Source organism: Typopeltis vanoorti, chromosome 5 (assembly GCF_054136105.1).
Source record: "Typopeltis vanoorti isolate ZY-2024b chromosome 5, IOZ_Tvanoo_1.0, whole genome shotgun sequence".
Taxonomy (NCBI): domain Eukaryota; kingdom Metazoa; phylum Arthropoda; class Arachnida; order Uropygi; family Thelyphonidae; genus Typopeltis; species Typopeltis vanoorti.
The window spans coordinates 146,540,825-146,566,871 of record NC_143553.1 but is presented as its reverse complement, the minus strand read 5'-3'; the positions used below and the strand labels follow the sequence as shown (position 1 = coordinate 146,566,871).

General features: G+C 36.1%; 1 protein-coding gene across 5 annotated transcripts in view; it reads left to right on the top strand.

The window, feature by feature from the left end:
* The window catches only part of LOC150106919 (transcription termination factor 3, mitochondrial-like), a 65,176-nt gene that overhangs the window by 5,376 nt on the left and 33,753 nt on the right, over positions 1-26,047 (top strand). For all 5 annotated transcript variants that reach the window (XM_090392827.1, XM_090392826.1, XM_090392823.1 and 2 more), the window contains exons 2-3: positions 8,182-8,377; positions 22,384-23,032. In XM_090392827.1, coding sequence (XP_090248953.1) covers positions 8,223-8,377; positions 22,384-23,032 — 804 coding nt within the window. In that variant the 5' untranslated portion in view covers positions 8,182-8,222. The remainder of the gene's footprint in view (positions 1-8,181; positions 8,378-22,383; positions 23,033-26,047) is intronic.

Sequence of the window (26,047 nt, the reverse complement as noted above, 5' to 3'; positions counted from 1 at the left end):
GTGGTTGGTTGATGGAGAGATATCAAAGAGTAGTTTATTCAGGAGTAGAGTCCAAAAGACGGCCTGTGACTAGTGGTGTGCCGAAGGGTTCTGTTCTTGGACCACTGCTGTTTAATCTGTTTATTAACGATATAGGGAAGGATGTAAGTGGAACAATTCATTTGTTCGCTGATGATGCAAAGTTGGGTAGGGCAATAGTGAATGCAGAAGATATCAAAGTCTTGCAGGATGACTTAGATAGATTGGAGTTCTGGGCTAAGGAGAATGGATGTCAATTTAATGTGACAAAATGTAAGGTTATGCATTTTGGGGTGAAAAGATTAGCAGCAGTATACCACATTGTTGGAACTGTACTCCAAGAGATTGATGAGGCCAGGGACTTGGGAGTGTTGGTGGATAGGGAGATGAAGTTTAGGGGGCACATTGCAAAAGTAGCTAAATCAGCTCATCAACTCACTTGGTTGTTGAAAAATACCTTGACAAGCAAGTTATTGAACCTCTGTACCGAGCCTTGATAAGACCTCATCTCGACTACTGTGCCCAGATTTGGTCACCTCGGTTCCTTCTTGATGGGGAGGAGGTGGAGAGGATCCAGAGGCGAGTGACTAAGATGATAACAGGTCTATGGAATGAACCATATGAGAACAGGTTGAAGATTTGTGGGTTGCAGAAACTAGTTGATAGGCGGAGGAGGGGAGATATGATTGAGACATTCAAATTGCTAAAGGGATTCTATAGGATTAATTCAGAGGATATTTTTGAGATCAGGACTGGTGGTGGGAGAACTAGGGGACACCTATGGAAGCTGGGCAAGAGTGTGGTTAGCAGGGGTGTTAGAGCTGGGTTCTTTACTTTTAGAGTGGTAAATGAGTGGAATAAGCTGCCAGAGTCTGTTGTGGGTGCTATGATGGTGAACGAGTTCAAGGCAAGGTATGATAGATACTGTGAGAATGTAATCGCATAGTTGTGTGGACATGATGTTTAGGGCCTCCCTCGATGAGTCTAAGGACCCGAAATAATAATAATAATAATAATTCTGTAGTGTTATAAGATCTTATTTCATTTCTCATATTTTTCCTTATTGTTTTTCATAGTTATGCATATTCTATTTTAGAATTTAAGTTTTTGTCTTGTTTCATATTTCGTCTCTTTTTTTAGCAGTTGTAAGGTTTCCTCTGAAAGTTTATCGTCTTTTTGTTGTTTGTTGCTTTTGAATTTGGCTGCTGAGATTATTACTTCCGTTAGGTTTCTGCTCATTTTATTTATGTCTTCATCTTCTTCAAATATATTTATTAAGTCTAGTTTTGGATTGAGTTTTTCTTCCTACTCCTTGTTTTCAATAGGTTTTAAGCCAAAACTTCTTGATTTTTTGTTGTTTAGCCATTTTATTCTTTCCAATTTGGGGTTTATTTTAATTTTGGCTCTAACCAGTTGGTAGTCTCTTTCTGTTTTTACTTGATTTAGTACTGAGGTATCTAGAACTGTTTCTTTATTATTACACAGTATATAATCTATTTCATTTTTTATTTTTCCATTTGGACTTGTCCATGTCCATTTTCTTTTGAGGGCTTTCTTAAAATATGTATTCATAATGTAAAGCTTGCTACTGATAGAGAATTCTTTAAAAGCCATTCCTGAGTTGCTGCTTTACCATATTCGTATGGCCCTATTATGTCTGTTGGTGAATATGATGACCTACTTTGGCGTTAAAATCGCCCATTGCTATAGTAAAGTTTTGATTGCTATTTCTTTCTTTTGTCTAGAGTGTGCTGCAGTGAGTCATAAAATGCTTCTATCTCTTCATCAGTGTGGGATGAGGTGGCAGCATATATTTGGATGATCCTGATTTTAAGTTTGGAGTTTATTTTAAGTGTGATTTCTATTATTCTTCTATAAGGTGGGCAATTGTTTTCTTAATTAGAAATCCAACTCCGTATTGTCCTTTAGTTTTTCCATAATAGTATAAGTAGTCTCCATTTTTTAGTTTTATTAAATGTTCATCTTGCCTGCGAACTTCACTTAAACCTATGATGTCCCATTTAATATGTTTTAGTTCTTGCTGTAAGATGCTAAGGTCTTCCTCTTCTTTAAGTGTTCAACAATTAAATGTTCCTATATAAAGGAAAAGAGGATTGTATTGATTACTGTTATTATTATTACATGACACCTCCAAGGAGTCCAAAGACTCATCAAGGGAGGACACCTACTCTACAATTCTCCATCTCCACCACTCAGTCCACCAACTACAGTGAACCACATCATCTACACCAATGCCATCTACTGTATATTCATGAATTCTTTGGGCTATTCCAGTATTTTTCTGCATTATCAATAACAGGCTCAAAGTGGGAATGAGATACATAATTAAAAGCACACAGGTATATGGAATTCCAGGCCTAGCAGTAGAACTTAATCTGTTTCTGCTACATGATCTAATCTGCTTAGTTAATATGAAAAAGCAGTCGAAAGGGATGCCAGACTTTATCAAGCATTTGATAATGTCTGGCATCCCTTTATCTGGCATAAACTCAAAAGAGCTTATGCCAATTCAGCTACCTGCCTCTGAGTTAAAATTTGAAAAGAAAGGAGTCAAGCAAGGCTGCCCTCTTTGCACTGGTTTTTGAACCTTTCTTACAGGAAATTGACAACATGCATGCTGTGCGAGGAATAACAGTTCCTTCAACTATGAAGGAAAATGAGGTATTAGCATATGATATGTCGATGATAGTGGGCACTTTGAAGGATAATGATTCCATATACATCTGTTTGAGTATTTTGGAAAAATTCAGCAAGATCAGTGGATTAACTACTAATGCAGACAAGACCAAATTAAAAGTTTTTGGAAAGTGGGATCTTAGAGACATTTCTTTTGGACCTTTAAGAGAGAACTCCTCATTATACTTGGAAATCCCTTCTCCACTTACCCAATATTACCAGTTCAAGAACTTATATACAAGAACTTTGAAACCTTAGAAGACTGGAAAATAGGGCCACTTTCCTTTTCTTCTAAAGCCATAGTATTCAAAATCACAATCTTTCCTGCTCAGTTGTACATAATAAATATTACAGACATCACAGAAGCTGAAGAAAAGCAATTATATAGTAAGCCTGTGCAATTTTTTTGGTCTATCTAATACCAAGAAGTTGAAAGGAATTTCTTCAAAAAGAAGCATGGAGGATTTGTGCTTCCAGTCTTAAAATTCTGCTATTTTGCAATACAGCTTCATAAATCCATAAAATATTGCAGACCAATCACACATGTGCAGACTTCCAGTACTATGTGGGTTTTCATCTTCCCCTGTTTAGAGTAAATGATTATAAAGGTCCAAAAGCTGAGATTGTTCCTGAATACTACAACACTCTGTGCTTAACTCTAAGACTGCTACAACACTCTGGCATTGACATTCTTAAAAAAAAGTAAAATTTGGTATAAAGAAATCTTCAATCTTTTTGCTGTGAACTTCCACAGTTGGGTACTGACAACAACACTTTGTTTCATAACTTATTGACGTTCTAAGGATACCCTAACAGGAGGGATCTTGCTTAGAGAATTGCATATGGCTGTTTTCCAGTCAATACCATCAAATGGAGGTACTTTAACATCGCAGATCCAATCTGTGACATCTGTTACCAATTGGAAACAGTAGAACATGCATTCTACAGCTGCCCTCTTGCCCTGCGTATTTGGAATAGATTATGTAATGTGTTAGGCATTCCATTACTTACAATGGAACAGGTTATTTTTTTTGCAGTACCCACCACCTGTCAGCAATGGGAAGAGAATTTTGATTTTTATAATTAATGAATTAAAATACCATTTATGGAAGGTTAGAAACAAACATGGATTTGAAAACCAGCAATATGACATCCAAATGCTTTATAATATTAGAGCTTTGTAATTTATAATCTTAGAGCTCTTTTCCTTTGCCATCAACTCTGGTTATTTCTCTTGGAAGAACAAAATCTACAAACAGATAGAGGGAACTGCTATGGGTTCCCCCCCCCCCCCCTCTTGCTAATTATTACATGGAAAATTTTGAAAAACGAGCCATTGACTCTTCCCCTCTAAAACCTTCTATCTGGCTAAGATATGTAGATGATGTGTTCTCTATTTGGCCTCATGGCCCAGACACATTAGATTCCTTCCTCGGTCACCTCAATAATCTACATCCAAGAATCCAGTTTACGATAGAAAAGGAAAATAACAATAGTTTACCCTTCCTAGACACCTTAGTAACAAGCCTTCCTAATGGTAACCTTTCTTTCTCTGTATATAGAAAACCTACTCATACAGGCAGATACATTCACAAACTCTCCCACCACCACCCCCTCCCAGCAATATGGCATTATTAAAACTCTGTCCAATAGGGCCCACAATCTTTGTTCCAGTAAAACTGCCCTTTCAACCGAACTCAAACACATACACAACAACTTCCTTTCCAATGGCTATAATGACTACAGAATTAAAAAAATAATCAAGTCCTTCCCCATTCCCCAACCATCTCTTCAGAAGGACTTCAGAAATGCCATCACCATTCCTTACATCCATGGTACTTCAGAAAAAATAGCCAGATCATTAAAAAAGTACAACCTCCATACAGCTTTTAAGCCCCACCGTAAACTTGCTACCCTTATCGGCTCCACCAAAGACCAGCTCCCTCCTCTTTCAGTGGCTGGTGTATATAGAGCACCCTGTTCCTGTAAACTTGCCTACTTCGGACAAAGGCAGGTCAGCATCCATCCGGTTAGAAGAACACAGTTCTTACATCTGCAAACACGATTATGGTCAATCTGGCCATGCAGGCCATGTTTTGGATACATCCCACAGGATATCCTGGAAAAAAACTACCATGCTCCACCATAGTAAATTCAAAAAAGAAAGACTATTCTTTGCATCTGCACTCAGGAATCAACCTAATTTAAACAAATACGGTTGCATCAAACTTCCCAAAATTTGGGAAACTTTAATTATCAGAGATCCCTCTTTACATCCCAGGCTGCAAATGCCCATAGAGGGTGCACCACCTAGATAGGACTTTAGTTTCACTTTGTATTGTATTTGTGTGTGTGTTGTTACAAAAAGTTTTTGTAATCCTCGAAGATGTCTCTGTGACAGAGATGAAATATTGGAAGTATTAAAATTAGTTTTAATCCTTTTTCAGTGATGTTAATATTCCATTAAACCTCTAACATGAGCTTTATAATATTGTATTGTGTTAATTTTATTGTTCAGTCAGATGATTTTTGTACTTAGAAAGAAGCATTCTAGGAGATATTAAATTTTTGACTAGGTGGTGTAGACCAGTGCTTCCCAAACTTTTGAATGTCAGGGCTCCCTTTGGAAAAATCAAAATATTTCACGGCCCCCCTCGAAAAAAAATTGTAATATATAGACATATATTATTATGATATTTATTGTATTTATATTCAATACAAAACATATACAGCGAATATCGCAAAAATCAAATGCAAATATTACGTTTTTAGCATCTTACATGGCACATTATCTCATATTTTTATATAGATAGATATATTGTTATTATACATTTGCAGTACAAGCATATGAAACATAAAACGATTAGTAATAAGGAAAAAATTAAAAACATAGAAGTTTAATAACAATTTAATGTGATGAATGTGTTTCAATACTGCTACACCAATATCAGGTGAAATATTTGAAACTGCAATTCTTAGATTTCTGCTTTGAGAATAAGCATATATTTACTAATATTCATTAAACGCCAAAATATGCAGGAAGCAAAATTTGTGAACCAGCACCAATGTGTGATTTTTTTCCCATTAAAATATAAAAAATAACAAAAAAGAAATAATAAAAATTAAATGTGTTTCTTTGAAGATAAAAAAAATCTACTTAGTCTTAAAAGATTTTAAATTTGTTTTCATTATTTCATGCCCCCCCTCCCTCAACAAAACCTACTGCCCCCAATTATAGTCAATTGCAGGGATGACTGGAGAGCAGTCCTGGGCCGAGAAGGCCAACTGAAGGCTGTTAACTCAGATAAGGCTAACCACCTGGGTATCAGTCATCTTTGCGCTTTAGTTTCAGTTGGTCTTTTGGTCGTTCATCTATATGAAATTGGTGAAAAAGGAAAACTGATTGCTTTGGCTATATGATGATATAAAAGCAGCTGAGACCTTTTCTCTCTCTCTCATACTATCTATCTATCTGTCTTTTCTTTCTCTTAATACTATGAGGCTCTCTTTTATCGCTTTACTTTTTAACCTCAATAAAGATTGAAACTGATCTGTTTCGATCTTTATTGAGATTCAAAACATGTGAAGTGATGTGAAGTCATTAGCCTCTATATACGAGTTTCCCAGTCATGAAGTTACTTCACGTGCAAACTTTGTTTGCTTACACTTGGATAAAGGATTAAACCAAGAATATAATTTTTTGGCATCTTTAATTTATTTGTAGTAATCTGGAGTTTCTGTCAGCAATCCCAGGATGTTTTTTACACATAACAGAATGCAACTTCATCTTCATAGCACAAACACTCAAATTCCTTGAGCCATTTGTCTTGAGAGCCTGTCTTGATTGTTTTTAGTTGATGACACAACAGAACTCTTTTGTGCATTGTTTTTAATATTTTCTGGTCCCTTACCTTGAGTTTTGCACTTTACAAAATTAAAATGTGTACTTTTCATTTCCTTTCATTTATTGTCAATAATGAAAGGTGAATTTATGTAAATTATCCCTAAAAATAATTCAACAGGAAAGACAAATAACACAATTTACCAAAACAACAGAAAATTGTCAACATTAACAATGGAGCCAGACTAACTTTTCATAATGTAATGTTAGTAATGTAATCCAGTCTCTGACTCATCTTTGCTAGATAATTGTGTTTTTTTAAATAACAGTATTAAAAAGCCTTTTTCAGCATGCATGTTCAATTATATAATTACTTTAAGCTAATTCATGTTGTGATGAAAATAAGCTTGTGATACTACATTACAACTGTATACCTACTTAAGTTAAAGAGGTGTTGGAGAATTACAGTTAACTGTGAAATAAACATAATTTGGTCTTATTAAATGAATTTTTAAGGGTATCTCCGATTTTTATGATGATGATGACTTGCAAGTTATGCAAAATAAGATGTTGTTTCAGAATCCTTAACTATTTATTTAAAAATTAATCACAAATGCATGGTGTGCTTTAGTTTATAACAGAGTTTGAGAGATAAATAGTGCCACATAGATTGGAATTACTTCACATTTGGGGAACATTAGCAAGGTATCTTTGTGCAAACTAACTTTCGGAAGGGACAAACAGTCTGTGAAGGAATTAACTTATTACATTAATTACATGAGATACTATCTCTTGGTTGAAAACAAAACTGTATTATATCCATTGGAGGCCACTTCTGATCAATAACTTGAGAGCGAATGAGGTGATGTTTTAAATTTAAAAAAAAAAAAAAAATGTAAATTATGTGCAGAAAATAAGGCAATGCATTTAGAACAAGGCTGAAAATTTACTTGCCACATGTCTCTGGTAACTCACTTGTAGCGAGTGGATTTCTGGAGCCTGCTATGACTACAGTCTATGTCATTTATTGTATAAATGACGTAGACTCATAAAAATAGATAAAGAAGAATTGGAGGACTAAGAAAGCAATGGCACATGCATGAATAGTTGGAAGAAGGAAAGACATTTGAAGTGCATAGTTCTAGTATTTGCATGACAAATAGAATTCATTAACTACTTTAAGATTTTTTTTTCCCTCAAGAAAGTTAAGCCCAGTCAGCTATAATAAAAGGCATGCATGTTATTGAATTCTTTCAGAAATATTAAATAATGTTTATTACATTAGGACAGAAGAAACTGTTAGAAGGGGAGAGGAATGAGTTTTAGTCATCTGTGGAATATTTCTGAATTTAAATACTGTATTTAAATGACTGTAATTCAAATAACTGCTTCCTTTGAAATGCATATTCAAACCATTTGCTATGTTGAAAAATTGAATGCAACTCCACTGGAATATTCTATAAGCAGAAAATTTTAAATATTGTAATTCAAGGTAGAAATCAGAAAAAATTTTAATATATATTCAAAATATTAATTTGGCATAATTTTTTATTAACTAAAAAAAAAAATAAACTACTTCAGCCATTTGATTTTTCTTAATAATATTTTATTGAAAACCTTTTCAGCTTTGTACAGCATCGATGTTTAGACATTTTTGGAATTATTCATGGCTTTCCAATTTGGTTCACGTGTGTTTAAAAGAGGAATAAGCCTTCTCTACAGATTAGAAGCTGTTACTCCTGTTAATCTTATGAGTTGTCACCATAAGATTTATTCCTTTCATAATTATTGTTGTAACAAATATAACACTTCTTCAGAAAGGTAAGCAATAAAATTGTTTGTGCCAAAATGTGATATGCATAATATCTAGGATTTTTTTTATACTAAATTAACTATTTGTTTCTTACTGCATTGTTTTGTTCTTTCAGAAAAATGGTTTTGATGTTTTTAAAATCTAGTAAATTTATTTCATCCCCAAACAATACTAATGTACTAGAGGATTTTGTAAACTATGGTGGAGTTCACTATACAAGGTGCTGCCCAAAAGTTTTGGAAATTTGACCATAAAAAAAACTTACCCTAGCTTCTAGTTTCTACCGTTTCCTTTGAAGTAGTTGTTATTGTGTTGAGTCTTGTGCGATTCTGACTGGATCTCCTCAGTCATATCAAAACAATGTCCTTTCGGCTGGAATTTCATCTTGGGGAAACAGGAAAAGTCACAGGGGACGAGGTCAGGTGAATGGGAGGAATGACTCATGTTTTTGGAAGCTAGGAACTATCAAACGGTGAGTGATTTGAGGGCAGCCATGTTATCATTTTAAAAACCCAGTTGTTATTCTTCCACTTGTGTGGATGTTTGTGCTGAATGCTCCCCCTGTAGCCACTTTAAAACCTCACACTAAAACTTGCTGTTGACAATTTGACTGGAGAGGAGGAGGATTACTTGTGGACATACCTTGGATGTCAAAAAAAAAAAACAATTAACATTGACATTGCTGTGAACTTGTTGTGCTTTTTTCATGCTCGGTGAATTTGGTGACTTCCAAATTCTTTCTTAAGCAGTCAGTGAATTTCTGCAACAATTTTTTTTAAAGGTGAAGCAAAATTTGATGCAGATTCTTTGCTCCTTAAAATCTGCCATTTCATTTGGAGAAGAAAAATCGCTGAACCACTAAAACATGTTGTTACAAAAACGCACATAACCCAAGAACATGGCCTTTCAGCTTGTTGGTTGTTGGTATACTGCCATATCACAACCGATTTGCATGCACTATTCAGATTCTCTGAACTACTGAGTAGCACTGTGCGTGTGTGTGTGTGTGTGCACGTGCGCGCGCGCACGCTCATGTACAACCAGGTGACAGACAGATTCCATACATCCCTGTCATAAACTCCAAAGGCATATTCTACACCTCAGAACTAATGAAAAGATCCTAGCCTGTTCACAAATATGCAAACATGCATGACTAGGAAAAATTGTGAAAGAAACTTGAAGAACAAGCTAGGTTCAGCCAAAGAGGAGTTGGCATGATCATATTTTCATTTTATGATAAATAATTGAGAAACCATAGAAATACAACAGGGATCTGTATTTAAGATGTATAGAACTGGAGAAAAGGTTAATGACAAAGTACAAAGAGTATAATAATTAAATTTAATGATTTAAGTAGTGATAAATATAGTATTGAAGGAGGATATGAAAGGGTTGATGGAAGAAGCAAGCAAGAAATGTGAGAAAGTAAAAATTGTTTTGTTTATTACTGAGATATGATAGTAATGAGTTGAAAAGAAGGACTGTAATAGCAAATGATGCAATGTGCACGCTGTGTAAAAAAAATTGTCATTAGTTTTTAGATGTGTGGACTGAGTTTGATGGTAGAAGTTATATTCATAAGAGCAATGGTCTTCACTTGAATGGATTTGGCATCAGATGTTTATTGAAATAATTTGACATTGAGTTCTAATGCAGAGAGTTGGGGAAACTAGATCATCTTTAGAAGAATGCTGATAATGTGTATGTAAATTCATCTAGGATGTGCAGATGTAATAATGTTACAAATATCAGTGAGCATAGTTATAAATCTGCTGATAGGATGGACTATGCTTTGGATTCAGGCATTTCGAGTGTATCTTGAAAGGAAGGAAAGAGAAAGTTGCCCAACTGGGTCAAACAGAGTGTGGATTTGAGTATTAATAGGTAACTTAACATATTCATATCTGGAAGTGTTTTGCATGTTTATTGTACCCATAGGAGTTCTCCATACCATTTGTGTGCTGCTCCCACATTGGGTGGGTGGGCTCACTTACACAAAGTTTATAAATTTCAAATGCAATCAATCAAATACTTATTTCATGTAATTGAAATTTTGGACAAATGTTATGACAATTACTTTTAGTTGGATACTGTGATTGACTGTACAACAAACTGTTTTGCTTGAGTCTGTGCAGCATAGTTTCTGTGGGAGGGGATGTATGAGGGTGGTCTGAAAAGTTCTTGGCCTCGACCATAGATGGCAACACTATCGGCAAGATTTTTTTTTTCTAAATTGGTACATCTGTCATAAGCATCGGTGTGCAATTACAAGTCATTCTATCAAGTAATTTGTTTTATACGGCTGTCTGAAGCAAAAGTGTTGTCTTATCCCTTGAAATGGATAAAATTGAGTATTGTGTGGTTATAAAATTCTTTGTAAAAGAAGGTTTAATGCCAAAAGAAATGCATTTGAAGTTCATAAAAGCTTATGGGCACTCTTCTCCTTCATTTTCGACAATTGAGAAATGAGCTGCCGAGTTTAAACGTGGCCGTACCAGCCTTGAAGATGATCCATGTGAATGATCTCCAAAAAGTGTAACAACACCAGAAATCATTGATCAAGTGCACGATATGGTATTGGATGACTGGCGAATCAAAGTGCGTGAAATTGCTGAGATTATAGGCATTTCAAAAGAACGTGTAGGATATATTTTGCATGAAGAATTGAATATGAAAAAGCTTTGTGCGAGATCGATTATGCACTCGCATGAAAATCTCTGAACAGTGCTTGGACAGCTTGAAAATATGCTTAAACGATTCAGTATTTGAATGTGTCCCTAAGGTCTGAAGTACAAATAGGATGGGAGTAGAATTGATGTCCAAACTTATTAAACAAGAGATCCATAATAAGATGGTGTGGAAAGAATATTGGAAGAATAAGAGTGAAAGTAGATATGAAGTATATAAAGTGCAGGCCAGAAAAGTTATGAGTATCATAGGGAAAGCTGAGTTGGAGTATGAAAAAATTGGTTGTACAGGCTGAAGGCATCCTGAAAGAATTTTATCATTATGCTGCAAGTAAAAGAAAGAATGAATGCAGAAGAGTTACTTCATTGACAGTACTTTTGTATCAGAAGCAGATGCGATGTTTAAATAATGAGTGCTCACTTCACGAACATCTATCAATCTGGTGTATGCACCAATGCTACCATAACGTTGGATGAAGAGATAGAGGTGCAGAGAAAGAGTTTTTAGAACTGTTGTATAACCTGTATAGAATTCAGCAGTAAGGGTAGATGAGATATCAGCACATATGCTAAAGGAATGTTCAGCAGTACTGACTAGGCCCTTGATTTGTTTGTATAATTTGAGTTGGCTCAAAAAAAAAAACAAGAAAACTTCCCATAGGAATGGAAAGAATGCATGATAATCCCATCACACAAGATTGGTGCAAAGACTGGTGTATCTAACTATCGACTTATCAACACCTCGGGAGTGATTGCGAAGATTTTAGAAAAGTTGGTAAGAACTTGCATACAGAAATAGATTGACAAACAAACTATACTTAGCAAAGAACAGCATGGGTTTACTAAAGGGAGTTCATATCTGAGCAATTTCTTCATATTTTATAATAATAATATGGCTGAATTGGATAAAAGGAATGAATACACTATGATGCTGTTGGACTTTGTTAAGGCATTTGATTGGATACTACCTGAAAGGTTGTTGCATAAACTGGAGAATGTAGAATTGACACTAGTCAATCCTACATTAGACTAGTGGTGTGCTGCAGGGATAAGCTCTTAGATCATCATTATTTAATCTATATATTAATGATATTGGATGATGTTGGATAATGATATCCAACATTATGTTGGATAATAATATCCAACATAATATTATATTGGTGGTATTATGCTTGGAGTAATTGATGAGGATAGAAATCTTAGAGTTATAGCAGATAAAATGTTTAAGTTAAAGGTTCATATGGCAAAAATTGCAAATACAACTCAGAGGTTGGACGTTTATTTTGCACTTGGTTAGACTATAATAAATTTAGTTTAATCCTTTATCCAAGTGTAAGCAAACAAGGTTTGCACCTGAAAATATCTTCAGGACTGAGATAAGGTGGTACATCCCTTGGCAACTCGTAGCAAAGGTGGACTAAGCTCTCGGTCCTGGTAGTGGCCCTTCCCTTAATGCATAGCAGTATACATGTCTGCAAGGAGATGTGCTTTGCATCATGGGAGATACTGAGACAAGGAGTGGTGAGAGCTTAGTCCACCTTTGCTACGAGTTGCCAAGGGATGTACCACTTTACTTCAGTCCTGAAGATATTTTCAGGTGCAAACCTCGTTTGCTTACACTTAGATAAAGGATTAAACTAAATTTATTGTAGTCTAATCAAGTGCAAAATAAACTTCCAACATCTTTCTCTAAATCCAGAGTAATTTAATAATAAGGCAGTACACCAGTTGGCAACTCGTATAGGTAAATATGACCTCTCCATTGCTTCTGCCTTAGTATCAGCACTCTGGGTCTGCCTCCCACTGACAAGACCTCAATAAAGGTCGAAACCGGTCTGGGTAGTGGCCCTTCCCTTAATGCATAGCAGTATACATCTATGCAAGGAGATGTGCTTTGCATTATGGGAGATACTGAGACAAGGAATGATGAGAGCTTAGTCCACCTTTGCTATGAGTTGTCAAGGGATGTACCATCTCCTTGCAATACATGTATGCAAGGAGATGTGCTTTGCATTATGGGAGATACTGAGACAAGGAATGATGAGAGCTTAGTCCACCTTTGCTGTGAGTTGTCAAGGGATGTACCACCTTACCTCAGTTCTGAAGATATTTTCAGGTGCAAACCTTGTTTGCTTACACTTGAATAAAGGATTAAACTAAATTTATTATAGTCTAACCAAGAGGATAATTGTGATGTTGTAATGAACATTGACATGTAAGGATATGGAAGTCATTTTGTCTCATTCACATGCCTCGATATGACTGCACCTGGACTACTGTGTGCAGATTTGGTCTCCTGGTTTCCAGATTGATAAAGAAACTGTGGCAAGGCGGCAAAGAAGAGTTACAAAAATGATATTGTGATTATTGAATGTAGATTACAAGGATAGATTGAGAGTATGTGGATTGTAGATGCTGGTACATGGAGAAAGAAGGGTGATATGATACAGGTCTATAAACTTTTAAGAGGGTATTACAGGATATCAGCTGATAAAATTTTTCATTATATGGAATGGGGAGTATTTGTGGATGTTAAATTTTTGTATAGTTAAGAAAGGGGGTTACAGCTAAATTTTTTTCTCACAGGACTGTGAGTGAGTGGAACAGCTTGCCTTTTGATGTAGTGAATGAGATTTAGAGAGATGACAGCTGGTGTGGGTGATGTGTGGCCTCCCTCAATGAATTCTTTACTCCCTGGAGGTTTACTAATAATAATTTCCATATACCACGTGAAAAATTATACAGAGCAGTGCATTGCATAAACAACTTATGTTTCTAGTCAGCTTTAAGTATTAAAGGAGGTACAAGAAGAAAGTTGTAAAATCAGATGTAAGACAAGAATGCACACTATCTCTTCTATAATTCTTTATCAGTGTGGATTACATTATGAATGAAAGTGGCATGAAACCTGATAACGGACTTAGGGATATCCAACCCAGTTCTTTACTTTATGCAGATGATGCTATTAAATAAATCCATTGTAAGTCTTTAGGCTTCTTTGACTAGATTGAATGAGTGCTAAATAAATTTGGTATGAAAATTAGAAAGAAATAAAAAGACAAAAACTATGAAGATAATAGGAACAATGAAAATCTGTATTATCAGTGGATAACTTATAGAAAACTGAGCTCTATAGGCATAATCTATAAGCATTGTACGCTATAGGTGTAGTGTACAATGCTACCATTACATTGGATGAAGAGATAGAGGTGCAGAGAAAGAGTTTTTAGAACTGTTATATAACCTAGATAAGAATTCAACAGTAAGGGTAGATGGGATATCAGCACATATGCTAAAGGAATGTTCAGCAGTACTGACTAGGCATTTCATTTGTTTGTATAATTTGAATCATCTTAGAAAAAAAAAGTTCCCATAGGAATGAAAAAAATGTATGATAATCCCATTATCCCATTGCACAGGGGTGGTGCAAAGACATGTCTAAATATTGAAATAGATCACAGAATAAGCAAAGCTAGTATTGTGGGATGTAAACTGGATAAATATACACTATCTACCAATAATTGCCTGGACACTTTAGCAATTTACAGTTGATACCAGCAGACAAATCTTAATGTCGGGTATGTCCACCTTTGACTTGGATCACCTCCTACATCCTTTGAGGGAGACTTTCCACCAATGTGCAGCAGACATCAGGTAAAATTTGTCTCCATTCCTCCATCAAAGCAGTGCTGAGTTCAGTGACAAATTGAGGACATGCTGCTCTGGACCTCAATCAGCACTGCAATTCATCCCACAGGTAGTCGTTTAACGCCATCCCTTCATACCATTCCATAACAGCTGCAGCTTTGTGGCATGAGGCATTATCATCTTGATAGTAATAAAACTCCACAGTGTAGGCAGCACCTGTTATCCAGAATATCAAGGTACTGAGCTGCCTTCATGGAACCACGGACAACAACCAGTGGTCCCACTCCAAACCAGCTGAATACACCCCACACCATTACTTTACTGTGGGTACAACACACTGGTAACAAGTGTTCACTATGCTGCCTCCACACTCACACCCTGCCATCAGACTGGAAACAGGTGAACCTTGATTCACCTCTCTCCAGAGTACCATTTTCCACTGGTCAATTGTCCAGTTCACATGCTCTTCGCACTAGGCAAGATGATCCACCTTGTTCATTGTTGTGATGTTCGGCTTGTGTGTCGCTGCTCTTCCATGGAAACCCAGTAAATGGTTTTCTTTTCGTACAGTATTAGTGCTCACCATGGTGTTATTGGCACTCTGCAACTCATCACGGATGGTCTGTGCCAATTGTAGCCAGTTTTTGTGCCACCCTAGGTGTTTTCCCATTAGTGATGCCAGAATGTCTCCATTTCTTGATCACATCGCCAACCACTGATTTTGGATGCTCCATTTGAGCGGCAATGATATGTATGGACATGCCACCAATGTGACAGCCCATAATGATACCTCTCTCTCTCTCTCTCTCTCTCTCTTTCTCTTGAAGTCACTGAGTTCACATCACAAGTTGCCATACCACCTGTATTCAACTGCTGCAATGAAATACTGCTTCCTACTATCTGTGCACCAGTTTTTATGTTATTAACAAACCTGGAATGTTCCATAACTTCAAATAACAGGTGTATATCTGGACTGTTATTGGTAGACAATGTACATTGAATACGAGAGTATACATGACAGCATTGATGTTGTTAGCATTTAAGAATGTCTCAGAAAAGCTAATTTCAGGTAGTTTGGTCACTTAAACAATGGGAGAGGAAAGGTTAGCAAAGTAAGTATTTGTTTGCCAGGATTGTAGGTAAAGATCCAGAGGAAAAACATTTTTTATTTTATTTCATTTATTTATTTTTTATGTGGCTCCCACTCACAAAAATGCTAATAGCACATTAGAACTGTGAGTGAGCTGTGGATTTTTTTATTATATTTTTATTACTTTTATATAGTTTTTTGCCTTTTTTTGTTTAATTTTTACATAGTCTGTAAACTCTGCTCAAGAGACCAAACATGGAACTTTTTCCAGCAACTTCAGGCTTCCAATAAGCAGGGCAGTGGTCTCACACTAGGCGACTAAATTCATCTCCAAACTAAAGACAATCACAAACATCCATGCCCATAGTGGGATTCGAACCCATAATTTATTGGTTGGAGAGCATCATCAAATTCCTGACATGTACCCTCAAGGGGTGTACAGGATATGATAGTACTACATGAAAAATTTACATCATTACTAACTTCCTATCTACAATTTTCCTCCAAATCAGTCTGGTACTTGTCAAGACTCCAACATTATCAGATCTTATATTTCTATCGTCTAAGGCACTTTGTACCATATCAATCCACCTATATCTTGGTCTTCCTCTGGGTTGTTTTCCTGTCAACCTGGCAGAGAACACTTGTTTTGCTAATCTTTCCTTGCCCATTCTGTTTAAGTGACCATACCACCTGAGATTAGCTCTGCTAACGCATTCCTGGATGCTGACAATGTCAAGTTCTTTCCAAATATCCTTGTTTTTAATATGATATTGCCATTGATGCCATCTGTTCATGCCTATAATCTTTCTCAGGACTCTCATATCTGTGGTCTCTTGTCTTTGGTCAAGTGTTTTACTTCTGACCCAGCTCTCAAATCCATAGGTTGAAACTGGTTTGAACACTGTCTTGTATACAGCTAATTTAGTGTTCTGACTAATTTCTCTCTTATTCCATATGAATTTATTCAATTGACTGCCTACCATACCAGCTTTGTTGATTCTGTTGTCTATTTCCATATTTAATTTACCATCTTCAGTAAAAATCGTGCCTAAGTAGCTGAAATGTTTTACTTGTTCCATAGGTTCCCTGTTCACAACACAGTTGACATTTTCAACAATTCTACCTATTTTCATTGTCTTTGTCATTTTAATGCTGACCTTCATACCATATCTATTACATCAGTTATTCAATTTAGCCAGGGAATCTTGCAAACTTGTAGCGGATTTATTTAGAAGTACAACATCGTCCGCATAAAGCAAAGAGCTGACATTAACATCTCCAATTCTGATATCATGTTTAATACCACTTTCCTTCATAATGTGATCCATGTAGATAATGTACATCCTTGTCTCACACCAGATTTAACATTAAACCATCGTCCTGTACTTCCTTCAATTCTAACTGCTGACTTACTACTCAAATAAAGACTAAGTATTGCTTGATATAATGCCCCATTGAAACCATATAACTGTAGCTTCTTGAATAGCTTCTCTCTTGGTACCTTGTCATATACCTTTTCCAGATTGACAAAACTTAAATACAGATCTTTGTTATATTCCCATGCTTTCTTGACTATTTGTTGTAAAGTGGAGATCTGATCCTGACAGCCTCTATTTGGCCTGAATCCAGCTTGTTCTCCACCAAGCTTTTCTTCTACAATTCTTCTCAACCGTTTCCCAAGTATACTTGCATAGATCTTGCCAGGAACACTTAGTAGGGAAATACCTCTGTAATTCTCACATTGTTTTATTTCCCTTTTTATATATGGGTACTATTAGAGCTCTACTCCAATCATCGGGAATTCGTTCCTCTGTCCAGCCTCTCTGAACTATGCAGTGCAGCCACTGTAAGACTTTTATACCACCTATCATCTATTCAGCATTTTTGGTCGAATATCATCTGTCATCTTTTCCTGCTGCCTTTCGATATTTCAAGCCTTTGATAGCTTTTTCTACTTCAAGTATGGATATGTATTCCTGACTGTATACCTGTTGAGTGTTTTTTACCACTTTGCTATCATTGCTTGTTTCATTTAGCAATTTTTCGAAGTAATTACTCCGTACTTCAAGGATATCTTTTCCCCCTGTTTTCATGTCACCTTTATCATCTCTAACTTGTTTTACAGCACTCTTTCCTCCATTTCTAAGCTTCTTCAACAACCTCCAGAATAACTACTCAGTTAACCAGGCTGACAATCTAGGTGGATTGATATAGTAAGAAGTGCCTTAGAAGACCAAAATATCAGATCCTACAATTCTGTGGGAATTTAAATCTTTCAATATTGAAGTCCTGACACATAATAGATTAATTTTGCAGCAAATTGTTGCTTTTTTTCCTAAAAAAAAAGGTGCCGTACTCACCATGAAGATGTTATTACAGTAACTTCCACACTTTTAACATATCCTCTGATAAACTCGTCGTCTCTAGATCACTTCTTGCATTTGGTATCAACTGCAGTATGACGACCTCGGAGTAGCCATGAGTCCACATATGTGCTAGGATTGAACTGAGTGAGAGGAGGTCCTACTATCCTGATGAACATCAGTGCAGAAGTTGTCCATACAAGCAGAGATGACCTAGATGAAGTTATTATAAAAGTCATCTAAGAGAAATCCCTTTCACATTCACTGGAAGATATTGCAATTGTGCCCAAAGTGTGCTTTAGAGGAAGTAGTATGTCCGGGACTTTATTTTCTTGAAGATATTCATGGAAACCACGAACTGCTTCTCTTTCATTTAAGGGAAATTTGCATGCTAACTTTTTAATTTTAGCTTCCCAGGATTTACTGGCCAATACTTGGAATCTAAAATCTTATCACATTCAGGCAAATCAGCATCATCTCCTTCAAGCAGATGCTTTCCAACAGCTTCTTTCAGACTTTTATAGAAAGCAGATGAACTTATTGCAGGACTGTGTCTTTCATTTTTGTGGAGCTCAATCCCTTTGAACTTCATGGTTTTTTTACTGTGAAGAGAAATACTGTAGTATGGACCAGGATTTTCAATTCTTTCTTCAAAAAGTTGAACTGTATTCTTTATCTTCCTGTCGGCTTTGTACAAGTCAATATTTCTCTCTTGTAAATCTAGACTTAGTTCACTAAGTTTTTGGAAAGCATCACACATAAGGCCCAAATCAAGAACAAACTCGCATGACGTTATTTTTCTTAAAAGGCTCTCATAAAGAAAGCGATCTGTTTTGCTTCTTTTGCCTCCAGAAAGTGATAGACGAGGGCTTCAAAATCTTGCCACACTGCAAAAACAATGTGAAAGCTAGATGCAACCCAGCGAGTGCTTAAAATTCTGTCAGTTTTAAGAAGTTGAAGTTCTAGAGTCACTGCACATTCCTGTAGTTCTCTAGCATTCTTAGTGAAGCATGATAAGTCATATAAAGTTTGTCCCTGAAACTCTTAAAGTGATTCACACCTACCACATTGTTCACTCTGTCACTAATTGTCTGTTAGTGAAACATTGTTCACTGTGTCACTAACAGACAATTCAAGGCGATGGCTAGCACAATGCCAGAAAATAACACTAGAAAACTTCTCTTACATTGGCCTCCTTACACCATTTCACACACCAAACAACATGGCTGTACCATCACAAGTTACAGACAATAAATACTCTTTTAAGTAATCTCAGATCATCCTAAACACTCAAGATGACTAATTAAAGAGTTTAGAATTCCTCTAGCAGTTACATCTGATAAGTTGAACAAATCTAGGAAAAGACTCACAGGTGCCGAAAGTTCAGGAAGAACTACACGAACAATAACAATCAATGTTGTTGTGTTACAGTTGTCGATTCATCAATAAGTAACGATATTTTGTTCTTGGAGTTCACTATATTGTTGGTTAATGTTTTTCTCATTTAATTTGCGATATGGCTACAATGTTAATGCAGGCATTTGCAGAATGAAGAATATATCCCATGTCTAGGCCATTAAGTTCCTGTAAATTTATTTTGTCTTCAAAGTTGTTAAATGATTGCTTTCTCTTCTCAACTTTGTAAGCGGTGCGAAATACTTTCCCTGTTACGTTTTTATTATGAGACATAGCATTAACTGTTGTTTGTGAGATTCTCCAAAATAACTGATTTTACCATTTGCCTCCTCCGCTGAAATTTTCGTTCCCATGTGTTTATCAACGGCAAGACTTCTGACATCACGACACACTTTACACCCCGCCATTTTATTCTTGACATACAGCCATCGTTTCTCTCGCTGAAGTCATTTTTCTGCAGAAGTGTCCAACATTCAGGCCAATCATTATCAGAATCTGCTTCTTTTTGACCACATGGATCTTCGGTCTTGGTTTCACGATCCTCTCTGCTCCAGCCTTCCTATTTTTACTCATTTTGAACAATGATTGCACTGATTTAACTTAGATTAATTTAAAACTCATGTGAACACCTGCCTGTTGCAGAGTGAATATAGAACTGATAAACTGATATCAGAAGCAATCAGAAGTGAACACAATTTCCTGTTTCCAGTTGCATACCAACCTGTGAAACAGGAAAGCAGGGTACCAACTTATGAGTAATCAAACTGAAAATTCAATTTGTGAACACTGTACCATCTACCGGAATATTTATAATTAATACATTTGGCTGTCAATAAATCGCAAATTTTTTAAAACTTAAGAAAAAAAGGTGCCGGTACTGCGTACCATTGCTTACTGCCAGATAAAAAACGGTGTATATCATTAATTTTGGACTGTCATTATTTATTTTCTATATCTTCAGCTAAACCAATCCAAATATTAATGATATTTGGATTGGTTTAGCTGAAGATATGTAGTTTTTTGCAGGTGATTCAAAATTGTAGAGAACAGTGAGGAGCGAAACAGATATTGTGGTCTTACAGGAGGATGGGCAAGTAAGCAGAACTTCCGGTTCAGTATTGCAAAGTGTAAGTTTCTGAAATTGGTAGGCAAGGATGGGATGCAATTTTGAAGGAGGTAAAAGGGTTGAGAGAGCTGGCAGTGGTAGTGGATAGGGACATGAAGTTTAGGGATCACACCGCACTAGCTGTGAAGTCATCATGTTGGATTATGATGCAGAGGATCTTGACGTGAAGAAATAAAGAGGTTTATGATTCTATTGCATCAAGTCTTGATCAGGACTTGTATGGATTATCATGCACAGATCTGATCACCTGGTTTTAATGGGTATGAAGGTAAATTAGAAAGGATTCAGAGAAGTTTGACTAAAATATCTTGTCTTTGGAATATAGAGCATGAAGATAGATTTAGGGAATGCAGTTTGCAGTGCTTGTGAATAGGGGAAGAGAGATATGATGGAGATATATATAAGTTGGCAAGGGATTGTTAGTAGAAAAAAATTCTTTAGAAACTGGGAGGTGGATAATACAAGAGCCCGTAGCTGAAAATTTATAAGGAGGTTGTGAGCAAAGGAGTGAGGAGTAGTTGGTGAGTGAAATGCAATGTCTGAAAGTGTAGTTAATGCAGACACATTGAATGATTTTAAGCATCGTTTGATGATACACATTGTGACAGTGTGTATATCCAATTAATCTTTTGGCTCCATGGAGGTGTAATTTTAATAATAATATATATATACATATAAAGGACTTATCAAAGAAATACGCGACGAATTCTCACTATCAATCGCTTCAAAACTTCGAAATAAAACTCACCATTGACTGTTTGGCAAGGCGGAACGAATTCTTTGTGGATAATGCCCTTGGAATCATAGAAACAAATCAGCATTGTCTTTATTTTTGACTTCTCCAAGCGACTTTTTTTTTGGATGCTCCCCTTCTGGTGGTCTCCACTCATCACTCTGGTGCTTTGTTTTGGGCTCATACTCAAAACACCAGTTTCGTCACCAGTAACAATCATTTCAAGGAAGTCCTTACGAGCAGTTTTAATGAGGTCCTCGCAGTATTCAATTCGATACATTTTTTTGGTCGTCGGTCAACTTGTGGGGAAACAATTTCAAAACGCGAATACAATTTACGAAGGCCCAAACTCTCGGTCAAAATGTTGTGCACAGTTGATTTTGGAATCTACAATTCATCTTCAATCAATCTCATGGACGCTTTCTGGTTTTCTTTGATGAAATCGTGCACTTTTTGGGTGTTAACTTCACTCAGTCCAGTCTTTGGACAGCCTGGCTTTTTGTCATCCTCAGGCATCTCACGACCACTTTTATATCACTTGAACCACTCGTAAACTTGAGTATGGGATAAGCATTCATCACCGTATGCTTTTTGAAGCATTTGATGCGTTTCGGTAAAACTTTTGCCAAGTTTAACACAAAAGTCGATCGCAGCTCTCTGTTTGAATCTCGTTTTCCCACTGTTCATCAAAACTCACTGTCACTCTTGGCACTATAACTCGGCTTCTAATGAAACAAATGTCATAAACAGTTGACACAACACTGTTTTTTTTTTTCGACAACAAAAGGATACAACAGGTGGCACCACTAGTTTCTTCTATATTCGAAAAGTTCGGTTTCTTTTTGGACAGAGGGTGTATGTTGTAACCTTCTCTTTGTATTTACTTAATTTTGATGGGTTTATAGTTTTTCTGACATTTACTCAATTAATGCTGCTAATTTTCTTTAGTTCATTTCCAGTGCATGAAGAAAAAGAAGAAAAAAAGAAAGCCAATGGACAATACTTCCTTGATATTTTACATGCAACTCATACCAGGCTGCAAGAGCCTTCCCTTCAGAATTTATCAAATACTTCTGATTTAGAGGATTCATCTCTGCTGAATGATGATGATTCAGATGAACAAATAGCTTTGCCCAAGAAACCTAATCATGGAGAATGCTTGAGTCAGTCAGAAACGCTTCAGAAATTAGTAGAACTCGGAATAGACTTATCAAAAATTGAAAAGCAGGCTGATGCTATAGAATATATAAAGCAGTTAGATTTTGAGAAAAATATTAAAGAACATGTTCAGTTTCTTTGTGATGTTGGTGTGCCATCAGATAAACTTGGAAAATTCTTAACAAAAAATCCCATGATATTCAAAGTATCATTAGATAAGCTTCAGGCTCGTGTAAAGTATTTAGAATCCAAAAATTTTGCTTCAGATGCTATTGCAAAAATTATAGTTACTGCACCATATTTTCTGATGTTTTCAACCCAAAGAGTTGACGAAAGACTAGGATATTTTCAGAAGCAGTTTTCTTTGAGTGGTGAGGATATCAGGTCATTAACCACAAGATTACCAAAACTTGTGTTATGGAATATCCAGCATATTAAGGTAAGCTTTTATTATATTTTTATATAAATACTGCATGTATAGATTCATATATGGTTTCATAAGCTCTTTTTAATGATGGTTTTTGTTATTTTTATTTGTTTTACTGCTATTCTTCATACAAATAAGCTACACTGAGCTGTATTTGTTATCTAACTCATACTACCGTTATTAATGTTTACTGCATGTTCTTGCTCATGTGGTATTGTACGACAGATTCATATCTGATGATGCTGACAATTTTGAAATGTGAAAAAAAAAAAAAAAAAAAAAACTAATGTAAATTTAACACCAAAAAACAAATGCTAAAATAATGAAATTTCTTCTGCTTTGTGGAAATTTTTTTGAAATCTAAAGTTTTTCTTATTCTGAGACAAAGTATGTTTGAATCAATTTATTCTGTCTTTCTCTCTCTCTCTCGCATCCCTCCATGTAGAAGACTTGCTTGTCGTGAAGGGGATCTCCCAGTGCATGATGCTAATTTATTTCATTCTTACTATTTCTTTTCTTCTTGTATTCTTTGTTCTTTTTCTTTTGAAGTTTTTCATCTTTTTTTTTATTCTCCTGATCCCATCATTTTGATGCAGCATTCTGCTGCCATGTTTATTACATGTAGTGTGACACATGAATGTTGGAAACAGGATCTGATGATGTGTATACACTGCTTTGATAAGATGGGTGGTTCTGGATGGCCAAGTCATGATCATTCAGCTACTGAGCCTATTTGCAAGTGTCAGTGGTGTTTCCTTTCCCATAGTCTGGGAACAGGGCTCAAGGCTTGTTGTAATGCTGGTATAGTGCCTAGAGCAGCGTTTCCCAAATTTTTCCTACGATGGAACACTTCACAAATCCTGAAATTTTAACGAAACACCTTGGTTAGAGTCGAGTATCATCGGTCTCGTGTTCAATGTAAAGCTAAGCTCACACAATCGCCGAAACAGCTGTATCGCATCGCAAAAATGCAACAGCGCACACTAGAGGCGTGCTGGGCCGCATCGCATTGACCTTGTTTGTGACCGCACGTTTCCTAGAATAGATACCTCCGTACTTCATTTGAGTTGGAGATGTCGACAACTGCAGGTGGCTGAGTCAATAGCACAATCCACATGCAAAGTGAGGAGCACCTGATTTTCAAACATGTTTGAACTTGTTGCAGCATTTAAAACCATTCCAGGCTCATATCGATTTTGATAATTTTTCACGGAACACTTATTCACGTTCTGCAAAACACAAGTATTCTACAGAACACAGTTTGGGAAACCCTGGCCTAGAGTAACCTTGGTGATGTTCTGCTTGAGTGCATTCATTTTTTTCTGGATAGTGGGCAGGTAGGATCTCTGGTGTTGTACCAAAAATTCCTTTATCCTCACATTTTTCAGGTACCCTGATAAGATCCAATCCAAGTATAGAAACTGTACTTATGAGGGTGTGATAATCACCTTGAAGGAATTGAGGTAAAACCATGGTAATGACCTGCTGTCATTTGCATTCCTCTGAGATTGATGATGTTGATGATTTATAATAATGTTTTACAGTATAAACAATATGAATAGAGGAAAATAATATAATTAAACTCACTAATATTTTGCTAATTTTCTAACCAGCCTCATCAGAGTACAGTTATAACAGTAATAGGCACACAACACTAAACTACATAATTGAGATAAAACAATTTAAATTGTAACTGACAACAGAACTAATGTCCCCAAACAATTCCTTACAAGGTACCTTCTATGGGTTGGATAACTACAAAATTAATTTAGAGAACTCAGGCTACTGAGTCTTAAAATGATAGTCTCTCAGATCTTTGATAAATTAATGCAACAATACTTGTTGAGGTTAGGACAGCACTTCATAGCTGATGCTGATTCTAAAAATAGTTAATCAGATCTGTAATGAGTTCTATGTAATAAAGATGTTTTCTCCATCTGATCCTATGTGAAGGAGTATCTAGAGCATAGCCTGGATACTCCTGACTTGCCATATAGATAATCATGAATGTAATTTTTGTGTTCTTCAAAGCAGATGTTAACTGATTTACCAGTCTGTCCAAAGCAAGCTAAACTGTAGGCACAAGGAACTTTATACATTCCATTATGTTCAAGAGGATGCAGTTGATCTTTAGGAGAGCATATGAAGGTAGCTAACCAAATGAAAGGTTTGAAAATGGCATGGAGATTATATTTGCAGACTTCTGTTTTTTCTGATATACCCTTAACATATGAGATGGAAATGGTTTTGTTATGATCTTGTGTATTGGTGGGATAGGGGATATATGCAATATTTTATCCACTTTATATGGGCTATAGCCATTGGCTAAAAAGGTGTTGCAAAGGTTCCTGAGCTCAGTTTCAAAGGCCATGTCATTTTAACAAACAGTCTTGGCTTTGTAAGTGTTTTGAGAATGCCATACTGTTGGAAAGGTGTAATTGTTTATGTCAGGGTTGTCCAAAGCACTGCCTGCAGGCTGCGTGTGGCCTTTAGGGCAATTTTGTGTGGCCCTCCTGTGGGCTTTGATTTTCACAAGCAAAAAAATAAAATAACAATTTGAATTGAATGTGTATTAGATATTTTAATTCTATCACTAATCGATAATCTCGATGTTGGTAATTTTATTTGGTGTTTTTGCATCACTATAAAATACCCACATATTTTTCAAATATTTGATTTGTCAAAGAAGCATTCTTACACTTTTTGTTCCAAAGCCCATGCTCCGGGTGCTCACGGGGAACGTGAGCATGTGATTATTGCATAATTAATGTTGTTCATTTGTTCATCTTTTGAGGTTGTGTCACTGCTGCTCACCAAATTACTAGATACACATTGTGATGTGTCCCTTGGATAAATTTTTTTTTTCTAATGCAGCCTTCGGATTACCTAAGGTTGGATAGCTCTGGTTTATGTAAATACCTTCCCCTATCATCAGTGGGTTTTCTGTAAATGGAGAAGGAGAATGAGCCATTAGGAAGTCATGTCACTATAGTTCGCCCACAGATTAGAGACCCTTCGACACTTCTG